Here is a 26,763-nt window from a genome sequence, read left to right as displayed (position 1 = left end):
GTGTGTAAATCCCATTCTTCCATCTTGCCATCTTCTATGCTAACTTGACACCCATGTTCCGTCCGATCCGACATTCGGTATTGGCTAATTATCATGCTGTAGCTGTAACTGTTCCATTTCAACTACTATAATAAACCAAGTTGTAACAATGAAACAACAACAACGCAGAAGAGATTATCACGCACGGTGCAAAAGTCCAAACACCGCTTGTTTAATATACAACAGCTAACCGTCCACTCACACATGGATATCTTAGCTCAGCGAGTTAAGTACCTTACCGAGTAGTTTGAAGAGCCGCGGGCAAAATGAATAGGCTAGGCCTGCTTGCTAGAAGCGGATTTCGTAGCGGGAGCTTGTGTGAGCTTGTGTCTACCGTTTTGATAGAAGCCTAAGGTAGGTACCTAGGCAAAAGCAACCACGGATTTAGACCAACGAAGACGGAAACTCATACATTGCCTTTGCGAGCTCAAGAAGCTGGCTGCGGTTTATTCTCCATTGACACCTTAAGTTTTCTCATGAAAGTGACTGTACTATCTGCCGTGGTAGAACGAAAAGGGGTTACCTAGAGCTTCACTGTCTTACCTAGGTGGGTAATAACTCTACTTGGTGCATAGTATACCAGACTGCCGGAATGGGCAGCTTCTAGTTTGGCTGTTATAACCTTATAGGTGCAAGACAAATAAGAAAATCAAAAAGAAAATCGGGTTTCTAGATATTCCAAATCTCAGCCATATATTGCTTTATTCCAGATCATCGCTGAAGGTAACCATTGGTAAGCTACATGAAGTGTACACGCGAATCCAGTGAGTGCCCTGGAGTTTGATGTAGTCTGTAGTTAGTGTAAATAAAGAAAGCAGTAAAGTCCGCACAAGCAAGGTATCCAAGACTCACAGCATCTGAACACGTCACTATAAGACAGTTTAGAACCATGGCATCAATACTGGGATCAAGAGATGGATGAAGATAATCGTAGATTTGGCAGTTGCATTGTCTGTGGAGGTTGCCTGTGAAAATGCGGGGAGAAGTGGAAGAGCCTGATGGATGTTAGTTTGTTTAGTTTTTAGGCGCCTTTCCGTAGTATGCAGTTAAGTTCCCCGCAAACAGGGCTGAAAGAGCAGCTTCAGCTGTCAACGGAGCGCGGCTTTCGTCCCGCACGGCCAACTATTCCAACGTTAGGCCTCCACGTTCCGTAAAAGATGGGCACCTCTCAGTTGCAGGCTATGTAAGAGTTGCATTTCAGACCAGACCAGACACTCGAGCATGGAGAGCCCGAGGGCTTGCACAGTACCGTAATATTTGATGCTGGTGTGATGTGATCTCACCCATCTTTTGCTTGCTTGGGTGGTATCTGATTCCGTGGACGCCGTGACTGGTCCGGACGACCTAGCATTTATCTCGCTCGACTTTGACGCCAGCTTCCTACTCACAAGTGCAAGAGGACAAGGGATATTGCTGGAAGCACAGTGCCGAAAAATTCGCGATTCCGCTGGGAGTTGGCGGGCCGCCGTGGCCGTTTTACTTGGCACGCTGACCCGAAGTGACGGGGCGCGTACCCGCAGCAAGAATAAGATCGTTGTCGAACAGCTGGTGGATCAATACCACGGGTAGCAGTAACACGACCTTCTCTTCGCTTGAAAGGAAGAACTGCCTAAAATGCTCGTGATCGGTGCCCATAGCACCATAGATAGGGGCAAGGAGGCAATCTGAATTCATCACTAGCAAGTGGCACTCAGTGCCGGATCCAATTGCCCGTGTGATATGGATATTCGGGGGTGTTAACAGAAGTATGTTGCGATGCCTATACATGCACTACCTGCCGCATGTGCCATCCAGTCCCTAGCCATAAGCAAGTCAGGCAGACATGCAAACTCAGAGGCCACCGGAACCTGAGGCAACCAATCGCCCCCGCGCGGTTGCAGCCGCCGAAATTCTCGGAGGCAAAGGCCCATGGCATGGACCGCCTCTGGAATGATTGGATAGCCGGACGATGGCGGTCAGCGTTGGTTCTTTTACGACGTCGGGTGAACAGGTTAAGTAGGCGTGATAAACCTGTTGCATAAGGAACGGGTTGACCGCGCAGCTAAAGAGCTATTCCTATGTGCTTGCTCAGCACCATAGCCTCGGCTCGCTGATTTCCTGCTACGTAGGAGGAGCTCTGTATCTCGGTTCGACTGCGCAAAGGTTGGTGCATCTTGTGCGATGGCGGGAAGACTGGGCGACCGTGGGAGGGAGCGAGTTGCTGCAGTGTAATTATGTATTGTACATGTACACCTCATACTGCACGTACAGTACCTAATCTGGATGGCGAACACGGAGCTCGAATTGATTATGGGGGCTGTGCTAGCGATGGGGGGGGGTTTTCTATGGCGGGGAAGGGACGGAGTAGGTAAAGAGGGACAAGGCGGGCAAGGATGGAAGGCACAGCAATCGGGTCTCTTCTCTTGGGGGCCCTACCGTTGGGGAGGCCACCCACCATGGTTCCATCGTCCACTCACGTCGCTTGCTTCGCTTGCTTCGCGCAACGCTCGCTGGCACCACCCGATCCTCCGTAAGAGAAGCCCGGCCTCCCCCCCCGAATAGGTCTAGGCCGCTCTCTCTCTAGTTCTCCATAGCGAGACATGGTCGCGCTGGTGAGGCTGAACCGACTAAATTTCTATGCCCCAACCCCTTCCAGCAGCCAGATCTACATACCTATCTTAAACCCCGTTGGACTTTCTGCCATGTCAAGTCAGGTCACCGTTTGCGCGCACTGGATCGCAATCGACCGCCATCGTCATGAAGAGAGCCTCGATCGGATTGGAATCAGATCTAACACAGCCTGCTGAATAGCTTGGCCAACGCACGCCCCCGGATTTTTTTCCCAAGCTGCAGCTGTCGGTAACCACTTCCTGGGTCCGGATTTGCTCTTCATGGTTTCGAGGGTCGGTCGGTCCGTGAGCTAGCGGCTGGGCCTGGGCACAGCCTCGCCCATCGCCGCCTCTATTGTGTGGGACTTCTTCAACACCATCGTGGCTTGGGACCCGCCGCGCGCGATTGACCGTGTCCTCCTCCGCGTTTAGACAGACCTACCTTGGGTTCGGTTTACATCATCGAGCCGCATCATGCTCCTCCCTCGAAGCTTACGGTTGCTGCACGCACCCACCGCCGAGATGGCGATGCCGTTGTCAGCGCGGTCCACCCTCGTCGCGCGATCCTCCTCCCTCCCGGATCGTGCCATCGCCGGGGCTGTGGTTGGGTCCGTCGTCGGCGCCGCCCTCATAATATGCTGCCTCCTCCCATTTATCTTGCGGGCCCGTCGTCAATGGCTCGCCCGCTACGATGCGCCTGCCGAAGCAGAGATGGGCCAGAGTCCCGGAGGCCCCATTTTCCCCCAGCACTCCATACAAGGCGACACTGCCCGGCGACTTGAGAGGAACCACTTCGCACCAGCTCCCGGACCTGGCACTGAGTCGGACTTTGCTAACGACCGATATCACCTCCTTGACCCTTTGAAATCCAAGGCCAACGGGCACGGCGGTTATCAGAAGGCGGCCTCCGACCAGAAGCCGCAGCAACCTTCACCCCTAATACCCTCTGGTGTCACCATCGAACAGGGACTCCCATCGCCAATATCACCTCCCATCTCACCCACAGCCAGATTTGATTCGCCCTCTCACAAGATCGTCGAGAACATCCAGGCACTTTTGGGCCCCACGGCGGCCGACCAGGCCCCGCCCGCTGCAGAGCCCCCATCCAAGTCACGCGGATCCAGAGGGACCACTGGCAAGACGAGCAGTCGTGAACTGAGCCTAACCGACTCATACAGCACCCCCGGCCGCGTGCTCACCGACTTCACCTTTGGCGGCATTACAGAAGAGCCCAGAGAAATTGACCGCGCCTCGGAAGCACCGTCCCATCACCATTTCCCTCACCTCAGAGAGTCTATTTGGAGCCTGCTTCACAGACGGCGCCATTCTTCACGAGCCAGGCGCCGGGACAGCAAACGCTCTACATTAGACGAGCCCGACGGAGCACGCACGCCCTCTGTCATCGAAGACGATGGTATTGTAGAGACAGACTCGCCTATCCAGATCGACCCTGACGCCCACGGCCTGGCCTGGGACTATTACCACGACTCAACCCTAGGCAACAACGAACAGGCTTATATACCGACCTCAGGCCCGCCACCACCACCAGCGCAAATACCAGCACCTGCACCGGCACCGGCCCCAGCCCCAGGCCGCGGACAATTGACTGTGGTGACACCGCCAGCTGCGTCGTTTTCGACGCCACTGACTCCTATATCTCCGGTTCAGCAAGCGTCTGTTCCCGTACCAGCCACAGCAGGAGAGTCAATACTGCCCATGAATGAGGGAGGTGTCGTTGAAGAACCAGGCGTCATTTCACCCGACAGCGATAAGACATTAACCCCCAGAGATCTTCTAAGGAGCTTCAGCAGACAGAGCTCTCTGATAGGGAGGCGAATCCCCGGCGGTCCTCCACAGCGAATCGACAGCTTTCCCATTCCAGAAATTGTGTCTGACATCCAGAGCCCTCCTCTTTACAACACCGGGCCAAGTGAAAACCCCATGAAGATGATGAGGCCAACCAATGCCACTGAGAACGCCTGGATGCTTGAGCAGGCAGTGCTCAGAATCGAGAGCCCCCCTTTGCACTCTGACGCCTTTCCCTCAACGCTACAATCACTAGACGAAGGCGATTACATGGAGATCAAGCCGGAAATAAGCCCAGAGCCCGAATTCCAGCAAGCAGTTCCAGATATCGAGCTGAATGATGGAGAGTTCGTCGATGACGGCATGGAGTTTTTGGACTACCGCAACGATGGCCACGATATTTATGACCTCTCCACCCCCCCACCCTCATCAAATCCCTCGACACAAAATACCCCCAATACCCACCTCACGGAGCCTTTCACGGCTTCACCATCGCCGGCGTCACCATCGCCGGTGTCAGACCTTGGGGTGGTGAATGGCGGACAGGTCGGCACATCGCCTAGGGTATTCATCTGCGACAAATGCAATCGCATGTTCGATCAAATCCACAAACTCAAGTTCGTGCTCCAGCCCCAGTTCTTCCCCGCTACAACATAACTAACTCACCTTGTCTAGCCATCATAAACGCTATCATGACCGGCCACACGAATGCACCCACCCAGGCTGCAAGATGCGGTTTGGCACAAAGACCCACCTGGACCGCCATATCAACGACAAGCATATGAGGGCCAAGAAATTTTACTGCATGCAGTCCGACTGCCCATATTCCAGACAAGGTGGCAAATCCTTTCCCCGAAAAGACAACTGGAGGAGGCACATGTTAAATAAGCACTCGATCAAGGCGGACTCAGACCCGGGGGTCGAGTTCGTTGACGAAAATATTCAAATGACGGGGATGTAGACTGCTGTTGGACCATGATACCCATTACTACCTACCTAGATATACTAGAATGATGATCTCGAATACTCAGCAGCTACCGAACCGGAATGAACTTCAAGCATCTGTGGCACACCTGGGGACTCCTTGATAGAGACGAGAGACAGAAGCCTATCAGCTGCGGGAGTGGCGAGGGCTTAGTACTAACAGCTTTTTGTTGGATTTTGACCCTTTTTATGGGATCGGGGCGTCCAGGCGAGTCATATTATTCAAGACCGAAGTTAGGAGTGTAGTATAAGATACGAATAAACCTGTCTTGGAGAAGATACGATGAATAAGTCTCTATCGTACTACGTTAGTATAAAAGACGAGTTGGGGAAAATTGAAACAAAGCGGGCGTCTCTATTGTAAGATAGTTAGCGTGCATTTTCCTTTCCAATGGACGGGGTTCTAGTCAAAGTCTTGGATACCATAAAATAGTTATTTGGTTCCTTTTTATCACCCCCTTTAAAACTAAGCGTGACTGAGTGATTTGGTCTTGGATTCTGGCGTGGGGTTCAATCTCTCCACGACCTTTGAGACCTTTGAACTCATGGTCCCTAAGTACTACTATAAGGTGTCTCCCTGGTACTGTATATCTGCATGCTTGCCGCATGCAAGATGGCAATCGCGGGAGTTCTAAGAGATGCTACTTGAGTGACTCCAAGTTGGGATCTTAGAGTCTCAGCGATTAAGGAGTGGCTACTTTTTGTAGCAGCACCCTATCGCCGCGGACAGCCCACGTCAAAGCAGCCCAACTCAAGCCGGTGGCCGCCTCAACGCCGATAACATCCTCACAGCCTTGTCGCGACGCTGGTGCTTCTATTCCCTTTCTGCTACTCTCACACCATCTTTCACCGCATCTCCCTCACCAGGCGCTTGACCAGTTTCCGCTGCTGCTCAACGTCCAGCCGCCCCTCGTCCGTCTCCCTGAGCGCGCGGCCGACGAGCACAATGGTCTTGGGGCTGTCGCTGCCGACCCACACGCGGCCGTTGCGGCCGACGGCGGTCTCGAAGGCGAGGCCCTCGGCGCCGAGCAGCTCGAGCACCTCGACGCCGCCCTCGTCGCGGCTGCGCGCCATGAGCAGCCGCCGCGCTAGGCCTAGCGACACGTCGAACGCCATGCCGCCCGTCAGCGGGCCCAGGCCCTCGGCCTTGCCCGTCGCCGCCGACACGCACTCGAGCTCGGCGTCCATGTGCCGGTTCGCCAGCACCACGCGCGCGTACACGAGCGCCCCCTGCGCCAGTTGCGGCCGCGTCTTCTTGGTCGCGCCCTCAAACGCCAGCTGCGGCAGCGTCGCGCTCGCCGTGTGCGCCGCCAGGTTCACCAGGTACAGCTCGGCCGCCGAGCGCTGCACCTGCCCGATGACGAGGTCGTTTTGCGCCGGCACGTACTGCGGGAGAAATAGTCTTAGTTTTCTGGGCGCAAAAAAGCAAGCAACGGGGAATGAATAAAAGAGGGGAATAGAAGAAAGAAACAGTCTAGACGCACACGCCCCCCGTTATATTCCATCCACATCGAGTTCTTCCGCGGCTCCACGACCAATTGCCCAGCCGTCGTCGGCACGATGGCGCTCGGCGGAATGTGTCGCAGCCCGGGCCCCAGCCGAAGTGGCTGCTTCTTGTGCCGCGGGACGAGCGACTTGTCGATGGCGTCCCCCGGCAGCACGTACAGGGACTTTGTGTCGGTCGCCATTGCTGTAGACGTAATGAAAGGTGCGTCGGGGTCTGAATGAAATGGTAACGGTTTGGCGAAGACGTTCGCCGCTTTTCGTTTCGAAGAGTCAATAGAGGGTCGTTTAGATGGAAATTTATTTTAGTTTTGTCAACATTGATGCTTGCTTGCTAGGCATCGTGGCGGGCTCTCTGAAAACGGGCAGCAAAGCAGCTTGGTGGGGTAAAAGAAAATAGACCCACTTCGCCCGCCGCTTGTGTCTTTGGTACCTTGCCTTACTTACACCGCCTGCCCCACAGAGTCGAGGTGTGCATGTTGGCTTCCAAACAAGAGGCACAGCGAGAGCAGACAACTAAGCTAGAAAATTACTCGATTTACGTATAGAGAATAAATAATTAATAATTCGTGTTCTTAACGCGAGTCTCATTGAGCTAGTTGATGAATGTATTTATGGAATATTGTACAAACGCTTCAGAGCATGGTACTTGCAGAATACTTGGAGAGGTTTGAAGGGCGGGGCTTACTGACAGGGGTTGTCGGTTTGGTCTAGAATTTTAGGCTTGGCTGAGAGGTGCAGGGAAATTTTCGGGGCCCCCACCACCACCACGAGTAACGATTTTTACCAACTGCCCGTTGCCTGCTAATTCTTGACCATCTTTAACTTGAGTTGGCTGCCGATTCCTTCTTTCCAACAAACTCTCGTCGCCTTGTCGTTGCCGCCAAAACCCACACCGCAATCATGAGCGAAACGAAACCTCAGAAGCCCGGCCCTGCGCCAGGTGACCGCGCCGCTATTGGTATCACGTTTGGCAACTCCAACAGCTCCATTGCTGTGACAGTCGACGACAAGGCTGAGGTCGTTGCGAACGAAGATGGAGGTCAGTAGTAGTAGTTGTGGCAGATGCACTGCCTGCAGTGCTATATACATCTACCTTCGTATCCTCTCTGCAGTGGTTGCTAATACCATATTGACCGACAGATCGTCAAATCCCCACGATCCTGTCCTACATCGACGGCGAGGAATACTACGGCCAGCAGGCCAAGGCCTTCCTTGTTAGAAATCCCAAGAACACCATCGCCTACTTCCGCGACTTCTTAGGGAAAGAGTATGGCCGCCCTCTCGGTGTTTGCCCCCATTTCCGTGGGCGCCTGTTGAGTCTTGGACTGGGGCGTTTCCCGATTTCGAGGATTGCGCTGACCGCCCTGTAGTTTCAAGTCAATAGACCCTACCCACAACCACGCCTCTGTCCACCCCCAAGATGTCGACGGGACCGTTGCGTTCACTGTCAAGGACAAGGCTGGAGAGGATGACGAGCCATCAACGCTGCCCGTCTCCGAGGTCTCTACCCGCTATATTCGCCGCCTTGTGACCGCCGCCTCCGAGTATCTCGGCAAGAAGGTTACCTCTGCCGTCATCACTGTCCCGACCAACTTCACAGACAAGCAAAAGGCCGCCTTGGTTGCTGCTGCCAATGCCGCAGATCTCGAGGTTCTGCAGCTCATCAGCGAGCCCGTCGCTGCGGTACTGGCTTATGATGCGCGCCCCGAGGCCGAGATCAAGGACAAGATTGTGGTGGTTGCGGAGCTGGGAGGCACCCGGTCCGACGTTGCCGTTGTCGCCAGCCGCGGTGGTCTGTACACGATCCTTGCGACAGCACACGACTACGAGTTTGCCGGCGCGGCCCTCGACAAGATCCTCATTGACCACTTTGCCAAGGAGTTCATGAAGCGCCACCCTGGCGCTGACCCGCGCGAGAACGCGAGGAGTCTTGCAAAGCTGAAGCTGGAGTCTGAGGCGACGAAGAAGGCGCTGAGCATAGGCAACAACGCAAGCTTCAGCATTGAGAGCTTGTCCGAGGGAATCGATTTCGCGAGCACCATCAACCGTCTTCGGTACGAGACGATTGCGCGGAACGTTCTCGAGGGGTTCAACCGCCTAGTCGAGTCAGTCGTCAAGAAGGCTGGCCTAGATGTCTTGGATGTAGATGAGGTGATTCTGTCGGGTGGCACGTCGCACACGCCGCGCATTGCGACCAACCTCGGCTCCATCTTCCCCTCGTCAACGACCATATTAGCGCCCGCAACCATCCTGACCGCTATCAACCCTTCCGAGCTTCTTGCCCGTGGCGCCGCCCTGCAGGCGAGCCTTATCCAGGAGTACGAGGCTGAGGACATTGACCAGTCGATACATGCCGCCGTCACCACGGTGCCACATATCACCAACGCTATCGGCGTAGTCTCAGTCTCTGAGTCTGGAGACGAGGTCTTTGTTCCCGTCGTCCTCCCCGACACCGCCGTCCCGGCGCGGCGGACTGTGTATGTGGCCGCCCCCAAGGCCGGCGGCGATGTGCTGGTCAAGATTGCCGAGGGAAACACGCACATCAAGGTGACCAAGCCCGAGCCGAAGCAGGCGGCCAAGCCAAATGGAAACTCCAAGGCGGCTAAGGTCGAGGATGCCGACGACTCGGACGCCGACGAGAGCGACTTCTCTGAAGACGAGGAGGACGAGGAAGAGAAGCGCGAGAAGGTCTGGAATATTGGCGCCACCCTCGCCGAGGCTGCCATCCGCGGCGTCAAAAAGGGCGGCAAGGTCGAGGTCACCATCAACGTCGGTGCCGATCTGGGCGTCACCATAACAACGAGGGAGGTCGGTGCAAAGGGCGGCGTCCGCGGGGTGTTGTGAAGGGGCCTTGGTTTGTCTTGAGACTGCCTAGAAATAATAGACTTTTTTGTAGTGTGGGAGGAGGAAACAAACAAGAACCGCACGGCAAGGCACAGATATTCGTGAGAGTTTATCTGGAGCCAATAGAAGAGAGATGAAGAGACAAGACGGAGACGAATAGTTTCAAAGAGGCGTTCATGTTTCGTCTGTGACTGTGTCGGAGGTGTGATCTTTTCGGCGGTTTCAGCTACTGTTATGACCTGGTTGCTGTACGGTTATCCTGTCCTGCCTGACAGAAGAAGGGATATGAAAATTGGGGTTAGCAATGAGTCTTCTAGCGGGTTGAATTGGCGGTTCGGTAGGTACCTGTTAGTGTAACCCAAGAAACCACAGACAGGGGCCAATTGATCCATCATGTTCAAGTTTGCCTTGTTTTGAGCTTTCATCCCCCGTTTCATATCTACCCATGTACCCCAACCATACAGCTAGATAACTTTACAGAATCTCGCCCACAAGCATGTCTGCCTGCCTACCTGCCTGCCTGCCTGCCTGCCTGCCTGCCTGCCTGAAGATACGCACCTCGTTTTGAACATGTAGCGTGAGAATCTAGTGCGAGCCAGATAGGCGGACTAGCTCGCCACCATGGCCGCCTGAGTCGATTGACCTTCCCACTGCCTATCATGTATGTGTAGGCGGTAGTTATGTATATGAGACACAAGTCCACAGGCACACTTTTCCCGGCATTCCCCAAAACGCCTATACAAAAAACAGCATACATACGTCCAAGAAAATAAAAGATGAAAAACACAGAAGCCGCCGCCTGTTTATCCAGCCATCGCGGTCATATGTCGGTATAAATGTAAAATAACAATATAGGAAATAAAGAACAGCAAAAAGCCGTCAGTCGGTTGAGAACCCGAAGAGAATAACTCAGCTGATAGAAACCCATTGAAAGGGGGTAGCAAACAGGATGGAAATATAAACAAGCAAGAGAAAAAAGGGGGGCTAGGTTGGTATAACCGGGACGGCCCAGGCAACGAGATCATCGCGCATGTCAAACTCGTCAACCTCACGGGCGCGCTTCAAGCCATCGCGATTGCGTTCTCGATCGCTACCAATTGTCGTCGCTAGGCTCTCGCTGCGGCTGCGCCTACCGCCACCCGTGGTGTCCTTACTACTGTTGCGGCGGTGGTTGAGCAGCTGCGTTAAGTCGCGATTTGAGCCGTTACTGCTGCCGCTGCCGCTGAGGTTGCCACTGAGGTTCAGCCCTATACCGCGGCTTGGTTCTCGATCTGTTTCACGGTCGCGGTCGGGGTTGCGACTGCTGCGGCTTTGGTCGCCCCCCAGGGCAGTGCCTGTGCTCCGGTCACTAGCGCCGCTGTGATGGCGCAAATGGTGCAAGTGCAGATGGCTGCGCAACCTCGCCATGTCACGAGGCTTTAGAGTGGCCATCATATCTGTACTCTCGTCGTCGCCCGAGGGGGAATCGTTGTCCTCCCGCGGAGCGTTGCTTGCCGACCCGCCCGTGCTAGGGGAACTGTTACCCGTCACACCGCCGCTAGAGCCTCCGGTTCTTATGCCGTGATTCTGACCAGTAACCGGAGGACTATGGGGATGTCGCGGCTGCGAAGAGGGCCTCTTATTCGCGGACGGCGCTGTGCGGAAGCCGTCCCCGCCGGCGAATATGTCTTCGATGCACTGATCGGCAGGTAGCTCGCCGGGCTGGCATGCCCAGCTGGCGGCGAGGGCGCGGCGGTATACATCTTGCAGCTCGAACGCGTCACCCGACTTGTTGCCCGGCGAAGGCACTTGGCCGGCGTTGGCGCCGGCGTCCACAGGCTCCAGTGCGTCGTTTGCCACGAAGCCAGCGATGCCGCCAAACACGGGGGCCGTCTTAAGGGGGGGGGCAACGTAGTTGCGATCTCCATCAACCTGCACCATCAGGATGCTGATCTTGAGGGTTGAGTTGATCTTGCTCTCCTGCATCAGATAGCGTCGCACCACACCGTCCCGCACGAGCGTTGCTGGCACGCTTTCTTCTTCTGCCAAAGATCCAATGTCTGGCCCCATGCCACTGAGTGAGCTACGCTTGCGGTGATGTCCCGACTTGGTGTCTCCAGGTCCAGGTAAGTTGAAAGTAGGACCGAACGAGGCTGGGGCAGCAGTGCCGCCATCACGCAAAATAGCCTCGCCCTCTTCGATGTATTCGCTGAGGTTAAGACGCACGGTGCCGAGCGTGATCTTCTCGTCTCGACCGATCACGCCGCCCGCGCCACCGAGGTTGAACTCTTGCAAAACCTCAAACTCGATGGGGCATTCGGCCAAGTGGTTGTTGCGATCTATGGAGATGCGCACGGGGACGAGCTTGGAGTAGTGGTAATCGACGCGGTGGTTCAAGATGGGGCATTTCTGGGTGCGACCCCGGTGCTCCCCGTGGATACTACCTGGGAGACTCCATTTGATCAAGGACACGCCCGACACGAGAGGCACATTGTTCAGATCGTAGATCTAGTGTGGTGGACCGAGGTTAGATTCAGAGTCGGGATGGCTTGGGCTGCATGGACCGACGTGGCTGCCGAAGCAGCCGACATGTGCGCAACAAGTTTGGGACCAGAAACGATCACTACATGCCTTGAGGTGCAGTTCAAATTTGGGCTATAAGTGGCGTTATGTTAGCTGCCATTGATCTCGGCGTGCCCTCAGAACTCATGGTGCCATGGGTGGGGATGGGATGGTGGGAGGGGGTTACGCACCTTTCTCGCCTTGTTAACTAAAGGGAGAAACTGCATATCAGCTACGGATATCGCAGAGACGGGAACAAGTGTAAAGTTAAAGCTGATGGACGAGTGGGGAGGTGAGCCTCATAATGACGAAAGGCCAAAGTGTGGACGAGCAACGGGTAGAAAAAACGTGCAAGAGGAGTGAGCGGTTGTGAAACTGTAGACTCGTATTGGGAGGAATATCACTCAACACGACACTCGACAAGGCTGACTGTATGGTCTGTCTGACTGTCGGTCGGTCCTGTTGCTGCTTGGCTGAGCAAACCGAAACAATGGAGCGGAATGTGATGATAAAGGAAAGCGTCGCTAGTCAGTTATTATGCTTACTGATGAGGGCTGCCATGACCTGTTTAACGGACGGGTTACATGCCCGTGGATGGACGGTACGAGTATTTGAAGCAGCTCCTTCGCTACAAGGAGTCAAGCAAGGACTTGGCCAGACCCGGACTTGCCCTGCCAGCTCTGGGACTGGAACTCAGCTAGTGAAACCCCGAGATCTGGAACCTTTGTTGGTCAGAACCGAATTCCTCCTTCCACGCAAAGCAGGTACTGTACCGTGCTGCGCGGGGGGTTCCTGCCGCTTGCAACCCACTCAGTCCCGTCTAAGCCGCTCTCGATGCGGCGTGAGTGGGAACCGACAGTTTCGTCAAACGCGCAATCTTCCAAATTGAAATCCGGATTCCGTCTTGCGAGGTAACCCGGCTTCTGATAAACCTACCTAATATGTACGCGTGGTGCTTAGGCCGGAATGCGGCAATGAAATCAAGGCGGGCGGGCAGACAGTTGTCTGTCTGTTGTCTAGTGGATCGCTGCCCGTATGTTAGCTTGTCGCATTGGGCATTTTGCCAGTGATGCACCGGGGCATCGGGCAATTGCCATGGATTTGACATTGATACGCGATCAGACTGACTCGGGCAGAGCCAGAGCCAGGCAGGCTGCGCCGTGGAAGCCGGACTCTAGCGCATCGCGTCGAGTCTCTGCAAGTGCGCATAGCTACGGTAAAACATCCACAAGCAACCCGTTTCGAGGATGCACACGTTACAGGACATGTGCGGCTGAATCCTAGTGGTGCCCGAGTCCCGTGTATGTATGTGCTGTAGAACTCGGAATGAAGATGCGGGGTTATCTGCTCACCTTGGTTGTAACCTTTGTCGACAAATTGCATTGTGCTCTCGAGGCTCGGGATTTGTCTCTTGTGTGTGGGAAGGGGAGGGAACTACGAGAACTGGACTGTATCACAGACCAACACGAGTTAGGTTCCGTGTTCTGTAGGACAAACCTGAGGAGCTTGTTGTGGACTGCAGTGCGAGATGGAATGGACGGGGACTCAACTGATGATAGGAATTCATGCGGCCTCTCTGAAGGCCCAAGCTTTCGTGCTTCGGCAATCGCCAACTGGCAACTCCTGTGGAGTCCCGGTGGGCCGCTGTGGAGTTCGGGATTGGGGCGCTTGCGGCCTACAGCGCGCGACCCCAATTCCTGATAAGATAAGAGTTCCAAGAAATGTTGATCTCAACTCCCAGAAGCCGCCAGGCCACAGCAGGCTAACACAGCAAACAATCGACTGACCGACGCCTTCCGTAACAGAACTTGGAAGCTGCAGTGCCAATGTCGAGATGGACGGCAGAAAGAAACTGACCTCCTCCGGCGCTGGTGCCTCGGAGGCGCGGAAGCGAAAGGAGCCCCCGACAGTAACTGGCAACAACCGGAACCAGGCGAAAGGCACGCACTCGACAGGACGCTCCCTCAAGCGCGTCAAGTTCCAGGATGCCCGAAACATTCGCACCCAGCCGTCTGATGCCGCCCTCGAGGATGGTCGTCTAGACCTGCAGAAGTTCCTCAACGCGCGCCAGTTTGAGATCAAGGCGCTCGAATCGAGCATGCAGAAATGCACGTCCGTCAATGCGACCCGCGTCTTCCAGCAGGTGCCGCGAGCGATGCGGAGGAGGACGGCCAGCCACAATGTCCGGAGAGTACCCAAGAGGCTAAGGGCGAGGGCCCGAAAAGAGCAGATCGAAGACAATACCCCAACCGTCGAGGCCAGAAAACGCCGACCACGCACCACGCGCGCCCGCATACGTGCTGAGACGGTGAAAAAGTTGGGCATTCTCGCCGCTAAGAAACGAACGAAGCAGCTTAAGAAGAAGGCCGCGTCCCAGGGTTCTACTCCATCGAGTCGGGTGGAGGACACGATTCAGGCCACAGTACAGACCAGAGCACCGAGGCCAAAGATCCGGCGTAACACACTGAACGAGCCTCCAAGCCTCAAGTCCAAGTTCAAAAGGAGGCAAATCAACAAGACTTGGCTACCAACACATCTCTGGCACGCGAAGCGGGCGATCATGACAGAGCCAACTAGACCTCTTTGGAGGTTCGCTATTCCATGCACACCGACCGAGAAGTGCTACAGGCCCACTCATCGCGCCTCTGGCCAGAAAGGCGCTGTCGTCTGGGACGTGAGCTACATTAGTACAGTCGGCCTATACGGCTTAGCCCAGAGCCTTGAGCGAATGCTAAAGGCTTTGGGTCTGACTCAAGAGCACCTCTGGAGTACCAGGGGCCAAAATTGGCGGGCAGGCCTCAGGAAATGGACCGGGTTGTTGAGCCAGCAAACAAAAGACACAAGGCGAGACATTGGCCCTGGCACCGTTATCTGGAATCCCGAGCCGCCGGCTGGGAGTGTCGAAAAGACGAACCCGGAGCGCCCGAAAAAAATACAGAGACAAGTCTTGATTCGAACCCACCCGTCTTGCTTTCTCCAGCTGTTCAACGAGCTTGTCAAGGTGGCCAAGATGCAGACCCCTCAGGTGCATGTCGAGGACTTGCGCTTCGAGATTGGCAGCATCGAACTCACAGGACCTGGCTCGACAGAGACCTTACTTGGCGTTCTTCAGCCATATTACAACAAACCCGAAACAGAGGAGACCCATGGACGCGTCTTTAAGTCTCTTGCTGGTGTAACGAACCCAGCATCCCTTCCAACAGATGCCTTGCTGTCGTTTTCGGCCAAGGATCCGCGGCTATCATATCCGCCTAAGCGGGTCGTTGTCACCAACGGGAGTAACGATCTGGCGCTTTTGGAGTTGCTAACCAAGTGGCCAGTTGGGGAAGGCCTGAAGCCGTTTGATATATTCAGCAGGGAGTGCCTATATAGGGCGTCACAGCTACCTCGACAGAAGAGTATAAACAGGCGAAAGGGCTCAAACGCTCCTGGAGAGGCCATTCTTGTGACTGCGGCCGACCCACCAATCCCCGTCATGCTCCTAGCCTCCAGACCGGCCACAGGCGGACAAGCTCAAGGAACGTGGACCCTCCTGGCTCCTTGGAAATGCATCCCGGCTATATGGTACAGCTTGATGCACTACCCTCTATCAACTGGAGGCAATCCTCGTCTTGGGGGCCTGGACGAGCAGAGGCAAGTCGCTTTCGAGCATGGCGCGCCTTGGTTCCCGGGTGACTTCCCCGGAACCGATGCAGGTTCTACTTGGGAGCTTGAGCAGCGGGCAAAACGCAAACGAGACTGGGACCGGCGGCCCAAGGGCAAAAGGGTGGAGTGGAAGTCCCTGGATCTTGGTGCTGGGAGGAAAGGGGAGATTGGAGACGGTCTGGCATGCGACTTCGAATATCTCTTTGGCCTTCCAAGAGAGGACCTCGCAAAAGCCGCCAGAGCAAACGAAAATTCAACTACAGAGAATCCGGACGCAATGGATTTGGGTGATATCAAAGACACGGAAGATGGGGCACCAAAAGAACATGCGAGCGCCCATCGGTCCCTTACTATGGTCAGGCAGCTGTCGAAGACATCATTTGCTGCACTACTTACGCCTTCAAGTGTGGACAAACCGCCCGCATGCTCGATCATCACAGTAAACATCAGCTTTGTCGCGAGAGGCGTTGCCAACCCCTGCGCTAGGATATATCGTCTCCCGACCGCGCAAGTTTCTGCTGTCCCTCCTCTATCCACCGAGACAGAAGTTCCGTCCACAGAGCCTCCGTTCAAGGGTCCGGGATCGCTACCAAAGCGCCTCCGAGATCAATGGCTCAAGCTAGGCCTTTCCAATGCCGCATCTCTAGGCGGTGGCAAACGAGCAAAGCTTGGGCTAGCACCTCCTCGTATTCCACCTGGGGCTGACCTGGAGGCCCACAAGAGGCTCCTGGCCGCATCGATCCTCACAACGGAGCCCTTGCCATATCCCAAGCCCGCCGCCAATCAGACCGACGTTGGTGGTCACCCGTTGTGCCCGAACGAGGAAGACCTGATTGGGTTCGTGACAACAGGTGCATTCAGTCTAAGTAAAGGCAGGGGCACGGCAATCGGCTCCATCTCGGCTGAGAAGGCGCTGACAGCCCTGAAAGTGGCGGGAGGGGGGAGAGAGGGAAAATTTTGCATCCTGAGAAATGCAGGAGAGAGCGTTGGTTGGCTGGCCCGGTGGGAAGCTGTCTAAGTTCAAGACTTTGGCGATGCAAGCCCATTTCCTTGGCGTGCCTGGCGCGAAGGGTGTGATAGATGCATCCTGCCGGGGACAGTTCAGGCAGCATGCAAGCCACCAGGCGGGCTAGTAGTAGTAAAGGCCGGTTGTTGAGGTGCTGTTTGTGGAAACCCAAAAAAAGCATACAGATCCAGTCTTTCGGCAGGTTCGGGGGCCCATGAGAAGGCAGAAGGTTAGATAGCGTTCGGCGAATCAAGACCGAAGCTGATCATTATCTGCCCGATTGGGGGTAGGGGAGAGAAGAGAGCTTGACAACCTGAAAAGTAATCTAGCTTGCCAGTCTCTGGCTTCCATCGCCAGTCAGTGACAGTCATGTCTTGCACTCGGTTCTCGTGCAGGTTTAAAAAAATAAAAATAAAACATGCATCTCGCTGCAGTTCGCCAGTTGCATTTCGCAACAGATAGACAGACAGACCGGTGTGTAACATGTTGGCGACAAACATGCGGGAGTGTTTACGTACTCTCTCCTTTCTTTTTTCTCCCCCTCCCCCTCCGCCTCCGCCTTTGCACAGTGTTCGCCTTCACTCAAGGGCGTTGAGGTTGCCCTTCTGTTATTACTCCTCCCTCCATCCCGCAACACAAGCTCCAGAGCCAATTAGTTCGGTTCGAGCCGACCCAGACCCCCGACACCCGGACCTGAGAGTGGGCGAGGCTACGGAAGCTTAAGCTTTGCATCCGAACGACTCGCTCACTGCCGGCTTGGTGTAGGCCCCAGGGTCGACTGCAGCTGGCCTGGCTTTGAGCCTGCCCACTTACTGAGTACCTACCTTATTCGCGAGCTTGATCTTTTGTGTTATTCTGACATGTTGGCCCCGTCTAATCCTACTATTAAAGCTTGCCCTTCTGGCCAGTTGGGATGGTGTGCGGAGGGCAAGTCAGTGCTTCCGATGGGTGGCTTGCCCAGTGTGCGTGCGAGTTTGTTTGTTGGGACGGTGGAAGGGATGGGAAGGGAGGGGAGGGGAAGGGGGATGGCAAATCAAATCTTGGGTGAGAGATACAGTATGCATGCATGTATTTTGCGGGTTAAGCTAAGATCTGCCGATCTCGAGAGGAAATAGGGCCATATAACCGGCCGAAAAACTCACTCACTCAATCACTCACTCACTCACTCACTCACTCAGTCTCTCGTCTCAAACAAGGCTGCTCGCCTCCTCTCTCTCCGAGGGCCGTCCTCTTGGCAGTAGTTCCCCTTTTTTCGTAATGGGCGGCCGTGTGGGCTGACTGGCTGGTCATGGTTACGAAAAGCCACACACCCGCCTGCCTTTCCATAGAGTAGCAGGGAAAAAAGAAAAAAGAGTACGTGATCGGTATGCAATAAGATAATGGCTAGGGGGAGGGAAAGGGGATGGAATAATGACTGCTTGCTGCATGATCCAAAAGTGTTCTTTTTTCAGGCAGGAGATTTTGGAGTATTGAATAATTAATACATACGGAGTACTCCTCTTAGTGGGCAGGGCAAGGCTGTCAGTTTGTGGCTTCGGGCGAGAAAACATGAAGCCCAGGTTACCTCGGATGTGGACATGACATGTCAAAACTATCAGGCTCAACAAGGCGATGCGCGGGTGCGAGGCACAAGGACCCTTTCCCACGCTTGTTGGGGTGTTTCCTTCCTCCTTCCATGTGCTCAGATTCGGAAGTGGATATGGCTGTGCCGTAGCAGCACTTCCAACCTAGGCCCCAAAGCGACCCGGTATTACAAGGGTGCTTGTTTCTGGCGTCCATTTCCATCCCCGTCGTACCTGAGAAAAAAAAAGGTGAAATACCTAAGAAAAAGCCATGAATGTTTTGGGTTGCCAAACGTGCGCACACATACTGTACAGTGTGTACGCCACTGGGGATATGCTTGAGCTCAGCTCGCTGCACCACCTGCACATACCTAACACGGAATGCACCATTCCATTGACCTGAGGATTCGGCAAACTGGAGCTCCCTCCATGGGCACTGCCGTTCTCTCTCTGCCCAACTTTGCACGGGAGGCGTATGTACATATAGGACACTACAATCAGCAGTGCAGCACCTGGTCTCGCCCCGGAGATTAGGTGCCCGAGTGCCAACGGCCTAGGAGCGGGTAGATCTACTACACTTGGTCTTGCCTGGAGCGAGGACGGTGTCCCAGCTGGAAATCGTAGCTAGTTGGCTTCGTTCATGGATGTCGTATCGTAGTTCTCGCTACATATTCCGTACACTACGGCAACCAGCCAGGCAACCTGAATGTGTGCCAGTGGAGACTTCTCCGATCTCACTTCATCTATCACCTTATTCGCACAACCGTTCCTGGTTTCCCGCCGTCAAACCTTCTCTCCGTCTCTCTTTTGAATATCCTACCTAGTTTGGTCACCACCAGAAATATCGAACCTGCCCTGGTATTCTAGGGTCTGGGCCTCGATCTGGGATCGAACAACGGGGCCCTTGCCCTTGCTTGCCCTGCCCTGTGCTCGCCCTTGCTCGTTCGGTTCGCACTCCACTCCACACCAACCTTCCCGCTGGCTACCGGCTTGGCGACATCAGCCCAACCCAACGGAGACTGTGGCACCCCGCTCTCACTCTCTCGCCGCCTTCAGATCAGGTCAGGTCGGGCAGGGGCACCTCAGTTGGAAGCCCCCCACCCCACTTTTGGCCGACCACTCGCTGCAATCCAAACGCCCGCCGCCTCACTGACTTCACTTCGCTCGCCTGATGACGGCGCCCCATCCATTTATTCAGACCAAAAAGGGCGGCTTCACTTCTAATTCATGGGCCCGCTCTGATCGAATATCATGCCCCCTGGGCTCCCAGCTGCACACCGTTTGAGCCGGGCTCGCGTTCGTTTTGCTTTTGTCTTCTCTCTCTCCTCCCCCTTTTAGGCGCCTTATTAGCGGCCGTCCCTTCTGGTGCTGCAGCCACTATCAGCGGGCTTTGCTCGCCCCGTGGTCGCCCCCGATGGCCCTGTCCTCTCTCGTCCCAACCGCCGCCCTTGCGATCCCGCCCGAGCTCAACGACGCTGAATACACACGCGAGGTCTTGGGACACTCGGGCGGTCGGACCGAGGACGATGTCGAGGGGGAGCTAGTCGCACGGGCTGCTGTCCTCAGCATCCAACTGCCCTTGCCAGCCTATGAACCGGCGGCGGCCGCCGCGGCGACGGAGGGGAGCGTGTGCGGATGCGGGAACCCGAACGTCTCCAACGCCCACTTAGCCGACTCGCTCGTCTTGTCCCCCTCTGATCACGGCCGTACCGAATCTACCAGCTCCGGCTCCGACGGCGTCACGAGCTCGGGCCTGACATCGCAGGCATCTCGCCGCCCGGTCATGATCCCGGCTACCCTGACCGAGTCGGCACAGGTCATTTCGCGCAGAAAGTCCAAATCTCTCACCTTCTTCCAATACGAGAAGTATCTTAGCCAGCTCGATCCAGCTCTCGACCAACCCCAGTTTCTCAGCCCCCCGCCCAGCAAGCCCGAGCGTTTTACGAGCATCATAATCAGGGCGGGCACAATCCAGGGTGTCAGGAACTTCACGCGGTCTTTCTCCACCAGGTTGCGGAAAGTGCGGCCCTCTCGTTCGTCCATGTAAGTGGTTTGTGGCTGAGATACCCAACTTGCCGTAATATCGTTTTCTTCTTGCAGTCCTAACAAAAACACCTGCAGCTCTTGCATATGTTGCCGCGAGGACTTTGCCAACGAGCGTCAGACACTCCATACGCTGCCGTGCGGCCATACCTATTGTTTGAACTGCCTCGCTGTTATGGTCTCCCAGTCCATGGTGGACGAGTCCAAGATGCCGCCGAGGTGCTGTACCCAGCCCATTCCGGGCCCAGTCCTAAAAGCGATATTGAGCCGAGAGCAGCAGCAGAGGTTTTTGAAGGCGGTACAGCAATACAGTACGCCTTGGGAATCGAGAATGTTCTGCCCTAACGCCATGTGCAGCGAGTTCATCCCTCCAACCACCAAGATCGACCCCAAGCACCCGTTTGAGACGACCTGCAAGGCCTGTAATACGAGGGCCTGCACCATGTGCAAGAGGCACGCACACCGCCTTGGCCAAGACTGTCCCAAGGATCAGGAGCTCGAAGCGGTTCTGCAGATGGGAGAAAAGTCGGGCTGGAAACGTTGCTATAAATGCCGCACACTAGTCGAGCTTGCCACGGGCTGCACGCACATGACGTGTCGGTGTCGAGCCCAGTTCTGCTACATTTGCGGGGCTGTCTGGGACCAGGCCGTCGGGTGTCCGAACTTTTGTAACGGAGAGGAAGAGCTCGAACGCCGGCGCCGGGAAGAGGAGGAGCGGCTCGCGGAGCTCGAAGCCGCCAAGCAAGCGCAGGAAAAAGAAGCCGCGGCAGAGAGGCTTGCGAGGCAAATGGCCGAAAGACGGACCAACGAGAGCCGCGCATTCAAGGCACTCAAAAAGGAGCAAGAGGCAGAAATGTTCCGGTTTAATGACTTTGAAGACAAGATGGACTCGGACATGCGCTCACGGCAAATTAGGAAGAAGCTTGCGCTGTTGGAAAGATACGCCGAGTTGACAAACAAGATGGCTGAGCGCCACGCCAAAACAGAACAACATCTCGAAGACCGTCAGGTCGAAGCCGAGAGCGAGCTGCGCGCCACGCTTCCGGCTTCGGAGAAGAGGATCACCTTGAAGCTCAAGCACATGGAAGCCTACTGTACTGGGGCTCAGAGCAAGTCTGCAAGCAACGCCAACCTTCCGGCTAGGCAAGTGACGGAGAAGGATATCGAGCTTCTCCGCGAGGCATATCGCGAGCGCGACGAGATGAAGCGCAGGCACCAGGCGCAAATCAACCTGCTCAGGGAGAAGCAGGCGAAATGCTTGGACGAGCTCGTAGAACGACACCAGAAAGAGAGGAAGGCACTAGAGGAGAAGAAGGCCGAGCAGATGGAGGACCTAGCCGTCCAGTTCGCCAACGAAGAGGAGGTGTTTGTCCAGCGGTTCCAGGGCCGCAAGACAAGGCTCCAACGACGATGGTTGCTGGCGGCCGAAGTGCTCCGTGTCGAGATGGAGGAACGCCACGGCCTGAAATACGCCCCCATAGCGCTGCCCCATTGGGTGGTGGAAGTCGACAAGTGGGAAGACGCACTGCCAAACGTGGCGGAAGAGTAAGAAGGGGGGAGAGGCCGATTTTTCTACGAAAAAACCGGCCGCATTACGCAACTGCACGAAACCATTCACGACACTGCTCTCAAACGCAACAGACATGCACTGTCTTTCTTCTTATTTGTATTCTCTTCACACTTGCTACTTTTCCTCATTATCCTCCCACAATATGCCAAGAAGACGGACGCAGACTTCTTTTCATCTTATTTTTCTTTCTCTTTTCACATGGGACGAGAATCAGCATTCGGTATCATTGATTGATCGGTCGCTGACTTCGCTACTCAGAATCAGGAGGACAGGCAACGGCGGGAGCGCCAGAGTTCACTTACAGGCAGGCAGGCTTCCGTGCAGGCAGTTGTAGCCCACTGTGCCCCTTTTCTAGAAGGGGTTGGCTGGCTCGAGCAGCTCCTCTGGAGAGAGATTTATTTTTTAGGTATTTGTTTTTTTCTTTTTTTTAGCGCCTTTCTTTTGTTATTACCCTATCGCCGAGTGGTATGCCGGTTATGAAAGCAGGGCAGGGATGACTCTTAGCATTTTTTTATCATAGTTGTCATCATCATATACAGTCACGGAGGCAAATGTGTGGGCCAAAAGAGGACGGAGGAGGGGTTTGGATTTGGGTACGCGGCGTGTTTTTGCTTTCATCCGGTTTCAATAGAGGGAAACCCCAGACACGGCTTTGTTCGTGGTCCTCGGTGCCTACCTACCTTACCCAGCCAGGTGAGGTGGTTTTTGGCCGTTGGTGGAAACGTCTTTGCTGGCTGGACCGTCGCCGTGCAAACTGACAGGCAGGTAGGCAGGCAGGCAGGCAGACGTTGAGGGACTAGATGGCATGGGGTGTTTGGAGGCTTTAATCTGGGACTGTTGGTCGAATACCTAAGGGGAGGAAAGTTGGGTGCTATAATCTGACTAGTTTACACCACACCACACCCCTCACACCCCGTAAGATTTTATACTACTGGTAGCATACCCTTATACTAGAACAGAACAGAACAGAACAGAACGCGCATCTACTGCCAGATTGAACCCTATTCGAACAAGTACCTAACGCAAAGCGCTTAACCTCTTCATCAAATGATTGCAGGGAGATTCCAATAGATACATCTGGACGCAATGACCTCACGATCGATGCCCGATCTTTCATGACGCCTGGACCCCAGCGCCCTGGAAGGAGCTATGGAGGGACCCCCCCTTTCCCCGCAGCCCCGCCGCCTCCACACCACAGTGGATTGCAAGCCTAGGCTAGGTCCCATCTCGTGCCCCCTGGGGACCTGCAGCCTTCCCTGTCCCGCCCCCATGGGCTGGGCTGTCCGGGATGCCACGCGCCCATGGATATCTCCTTGTCATTATTATGGAGGAATCTGGGTAGCAGCGAGATATGGGGCATTGCATCCGACTAACTCGAGTATATTTATTCGTGACTCCCATCGAGACTCTACTCTGTCTATCTTGCCGTTAGTCTAGACTATGGGAGGTCTAGGTGTTTTGTCTGGTTTGGCTATGTACAATGTGTCGGTTCATGGAAGAATGAGAATCCTCATTCAAGGCTTGCACAGAGCTCTCTCTCTCTCTCTTTACACATTGAAAATCGGCAGAACTGGATCGAGAACTCCCATATCGTTTTATTTACAGAAATGTGGGAGTATTTAATCCACTGCTTCACTTGAACTTAAATTATACTGCGTTGTATTCTTCACTGGAGAGAGAATATCTGGTATCTTAGGTATCTTGTCCACATGACCATGAGAAAGGACGCAAGGAAAGGCAAGGCAACCAAGTGAGGTGAGGTGCTTGACATGCATACCGAAAAAAGGAGACCTTGTGCACTCAGATTTTAGCGTACCGGAGCCTGCTCTCAACACCGGGAGTGTTGATAGCGTCGAATGAGACTTCATCTTCGCCCCAGCGGTGCGAGAGCGCGGCGTACCGCACTGCCCTTTCGGACTCAAAGGTCTCGAGGCGGAACGTAGAGGTATTGAGAAGCCGCATTAGCATGGGTTTTAGATAGGGCCAATTGAATAGAAGGTGTGGTAGTCAATGCCTCTCGGTCTCGAAGAAAATCGATTCGTGAAACGGGCGGGGTGTCGACAGTTGTAATCCCCGTACCCCGCACTAACTTCTCGTTAGGCATTAGTTAACGAGTTATTCACGTGCTCCATGGCGTTTTCTCGGGGGAAGCCTGAGAGGTGATGGATTTGATTCCGAGTTTGAACATTAGGTAGAGAGCTTTAGAGAATATGTATGAAAACCCTAAGGCAAAGGAAAAGATGCGTATTATAGTTAGAGACCGTTAATGCCTAGGATATGACGTATTACTTTATGTATAGTTTTGCATATTGTTTATTTTAGCCCCCTGGGTGGACGCCATTAGTTTTCAGGAGTGTGAACCGGACTTGCTATTGACCACCTGTGCACTCTGGGCACTTAGTTCCATCGCCAACCCGAACAGCGCGAAGCCGGGTACGGGTGCAAAGGTTCTTTTTGTTTGGGCTTCCACATGATTACTGTGATTCCCAGCAACATGTCTCTTTAGCCTGCCCCGAGGGTTGATAACGGGTTCGGGACTACCACCAAAGCTCCCGCCCTCTGAGCACCGCTACCCAGAGTAGGAATGCGGTTGCCGTGCGTCAGTCGTCAACAAAGCCTCCTAGGAGTTGACCAGAAACCAATCCTCGCAACCAGCTGCATGGCCAAGCCTAGATATCCCGGCACCCCTCATAAGTGGCCACTAAACAGGGAGTGTTGGATGGAGGCCATAGGCGAGTATTGAAAATGGACGAGACCAGGATTTGTTTGGGCCCGCAGCAAGCGCCCACCACCTTCTAAATGAATCATCCAACCCAAAAGCCCGCCATGAGCTGACGAGATAACTGCGGGAAATATTGGTCGGATTTGAATTGGGAGGGTGGGAGAGGCGAGGATAAGATGGTACGGCTAATGGATGCCTCGCTTGTTTAGTAACGTATTGATATGGTCTATCCAAAAGGCAAAATGTAGGTAACCTAGGTAGGTACCCGTAATCCGCGTACGCCAGAACATGAATATGAGAGGAAACAAAGTCAAACCCCCAGCAACTGATATCCCAACCCAGTTAGGTACTCACTCACTCAAAGCCCACAAAGCCAACTAGTAACTAGCAACCAGCAACTATTCTATGGCCGAGAAACGGGATGAGGGGGAAACAAAATAAATAACTGAGGCTTGTTTTTTTTAAAGTGCTGCGTTCGTGACCTCTGGCTGACATTAAAAGGCAAATAGCACAACGGAGCGTGGAAAAGCAAAACTCAGAGCAGGTACTCTCCCTTGGCAAATGAATTCCAACCCGCCAACAGCAAAGAAATAATGCATCTCCAGTATACTTGACCCGAAAGAAACAAACCGCCTTCCTTCTCAAGCACACAGTCGCTTAGAAGATGGAGTTGACAAGATTGCTACCGATCGTCGCGCCGGCGCCAAAGATGGCGGCATTGCCGAGCTTCTTGCCAATCTTCTTGCCGTGCTTGCTGACGCCGCTCTCCTCGCCCTGCTGGCCCTGCTGGCCTTGCTGGCCGTCGGCGATGGCCATGGGCGGCGGCGCGCTGCCGTTGTAGGGGTTGCTGAACTGGCCGGGCGCCGGCGGGGGGAGCATGCCGCCCGTCACGTACTGCGGCTGGGCGGGCGGCTGATACGGCATCGCTCCGGGATAGCCGCCGGCGGCACCGTTCTTCTCGTCCCAGCTGTTGTTGCTTGGGTTACTGTTCCACGGCTGCGGCACCGGCGACGCTGCCGCCGTCTCGGGCTCGACGTAGCTCTTGGGGAAGATGCCTTCTTGGCCCGTCCGCAGGTTGCGTCCCATCCACCAGTCGGCGTTCATATACTCGTACACGGCGACCCGGTCGTCGCGCTCGAAGCTGCAGTCGCGCGCGTCCGACGCCTCGTACCGGAACAGCGCCCGCGCATGCGTCAGTACGGGCTTGCTGGGCGGCGGCGGCGGTTGTCTGCGGCCCGGAAGCGGCGGCGGCCCGCCAGTCGACTGATTGTACGACGGCGGCGGCGGCACTGGCGACGACGCCTGCTCGAGGTGCAGGTTGTTCAGGGCGGCCGTTGGCGGTGGCGGTGGTGCCGAGGCGACACCGCCGGCCCCCCCGCGCAGTGCCGGCGCCGGCGCCCCCGAAATGCTCGCTTCGGTCGGGAGCAGGCTGTGGATGCTGTCGAACGCCGTGTCGGAGATGACGCCCTTCTCTAGCAGCGCTTCCAGTTCCTAGAAAGTGGCCGTGGGCGGTTAGCGACTTCGTTTTTCTTGCAGATAAAAAAGGGGACAGTGGGTTGATCATGATCGGAGTGCCCCAGATGCGACGAGCGTCTAGAGGTTGCAAAGTGAATTGCATAGTTTCGCCTCTTAACCAGAACCCAGAGTTCTGACTGACGACTCACATTCTTGATCAGTCGCAGAGACCGGTTGGTCTCAATGACCCGTTGGCGGTCTTCAGACACCATGGTCAAGTTGCGTGTTGGCGGCCTTGGCTTGGGTCTCGTGCCTGTATTTCGATCTGGGTCCTGAGATGTTGGGGCGGCGCTTCAGAATTCGCGTGCGGTAGGAGTATCGAATCGAGTCTGAGGGAAGAACAACACAACACGCTGTTACTTTCTTATATATTGTCTCTCTAGAGGTGAATG

At 55.0% G+C, this 26,763-nt stretch overlaps 8 protein-coding genes across 8 annotated transcripts; 5 read left to right on the top strand and 3 right to left on the bottom strand.

Moving 5' to 3' along the window:
* Positions 1–2,601: 2,601 nt before the first annotated feature.
* On the top strand, positions 2,602–5,856 carry B0T26DRAFT_731517 (uncharacterized protein). The gene is made up of 2 exons (XM_060443062.1): positions 2,602–5,050; positions 5,109–5,856. Exons 1-2 carry the CDS (start codon positions 3,102–3,104, stop codon positions 5,392–5,394), a joined length of 2,235 nt encoding a protein of 744 aa, XP_060290345.1. The 5' UTR covers positions 2,602–3,101; the 3' UTR covers positions 5,395–5,856.
* Positions 5,857–7,287, bottom strand: B0T26DRAFT_731515 (uncharacterized protein). Its single transcript, XM_060443061.1, has 2 exons — positions 6,902–7,287; positions 5,857–6,803 (listed from the first exon to the last, which is right to left on the bottom strand). Exons 1-2 carry the CDS (start codon positions 7,103–7,105, stop codon positions 6,264–6,266), a joined length of 744 nt encoding a protein of 247 aa, XP_060290344.1. The 5' UTR covers positions 7,106–7,287; the 3' UTR covers positions 5,857–6,263.
* Positions 7,288–7,823: 536 nt separating this feature from the next.
* On the top strand, positions 7,824–9,767 carry B0T26DRAFT_658206 (heat shock 70 kd protein cognate 1; the record flags this gene model as incomplete). Its single annotated transcript, XM_060438848.1, has 3 exons — positions 7,824–7,962; positions 8,064–8,190; positions 8,294–9,767. 3 exons carry the CDS (start codon positions 7,824–7,826, stop codon positions 9,765–9,767), a joined length of 1,740 nt encoding a protein of 579 aa, XP_060290343.1.
* An 870-nt stretch (positions 9,768–10,637) lies between these two features.
* B0T26DRAFT_501112 (N-terminal C2 in EEIG1 and EHBP1 proteins-domain-containing protein) lies at positions 10,638–12,911 on the bottom strand. Its single transcript, XM_060435373.1, has 3 exons — positions 12,500–12,911; positions 12,378–12,401; positions 10,638–12,254 (listed from the first exon to the last, which is right to left on the bottom strand). Exons 1-3 carry the CDS (start codon positions 12,533–12,535, stop codon positions 10,752–10,754), a joined length of 1,563 nt encoding a protein of 520 aa, XP_060290342.1. The 5' UTR covers positions 12,536–12,911; the 3' UTR covers positions 10,638–10,751.
* B0T26DRAFT_500948 (uncharacterized protein) lies at positions 12,484–13,272 on the top strand. The gene has a single exon (XM_060435372.1). It carries the CDS (start codon positions 12,742–12,744, stop codon positions 13,195–13,197), a length of 456 nt encoding a protein of 151 aa, XP_060290341.1. The 5' UTR covers positions 12,484–12,741; the 3' UTR covers positions 13,198–13,272.
* Positions 13,273–14,142: 870 nt separating this feature from the next.
* B0T26DRAFT_658405 (ribonucleases P/MRP protein subunit POP1-domain-containing protein) lies at positions 14,143–16,971 on the top strand (the record flags this gene model as incomplete). The annotated part of the gene is made up of 1 exon (XM_060438866.1): positions 14,143–16,971. The coding sequence occupies one exon, from the start codon at positions 14,143–14,145 to the stop codon at positions 16,969–16,971; it is 2,829 nt and encodes a 942-aa protein (XP_060290340.1).
* Positions 16,972–19,935: 2,964 nt separating this feature from the next.
* On the top strand, positions 19,936–23,571 carry B0T26DRAFT_744288 (uncharacterized protein; the record flags this gene model as incomplete). The annotated part of the gene is made up of 3 exons (XM_060444395.1): positions 19,936–20,564; positions 20,643–22,076; positions 23,514–23,571. The coding sequence occupies 3 exons, from the start codon at positions 19,936–19,938 to the stop codon at positions 23,569–23,571; spliced, it is 2,121 nt and encodes a 706-aa protein (XP_060290339.1).
* Positions 23,572–25,513: 1,942 nt separating this feature from the next.
* Positions 25,514–26,583, bottom strand: B0T26DRAFT_757026 (SH3 domain-containing protein; the record flags this gene model as incomplete). The annotated part of the gene is made up of 2 exons (XM_060446193.1): positions 25,514–26,347; positions 26,521–26,583. 2 exons carry the CDS (start codon positions 26,581–26,583, stop codon positions 25,514–25,516), a joined length of 897 nt encoding a protein of 298 aa, XP_060290338.1.
* Positions 26,584–26,763: the final 180 nt, after the last annotated feature.

Source organism: Lasiosphaeria miniovina, assembly GCF_030549165.1.
Source record: "Lasiosphaeria miniovina strain SMH2392-1A chromosome Unknown B0T26scaffold_8, whole genome shotgun sequence".
NCBI lineage: Eukaryota > Fungi > Ascomycota > Sordariomycetes > Sordariales > Lasiosphaeriaceae > Lasiosphaeria > Lasiosphaeria miniovina.
Note: the sequence above shows the minus strand (reverse complement) of the source record. Positions and strands in the feature narration are given on the sequence as shown.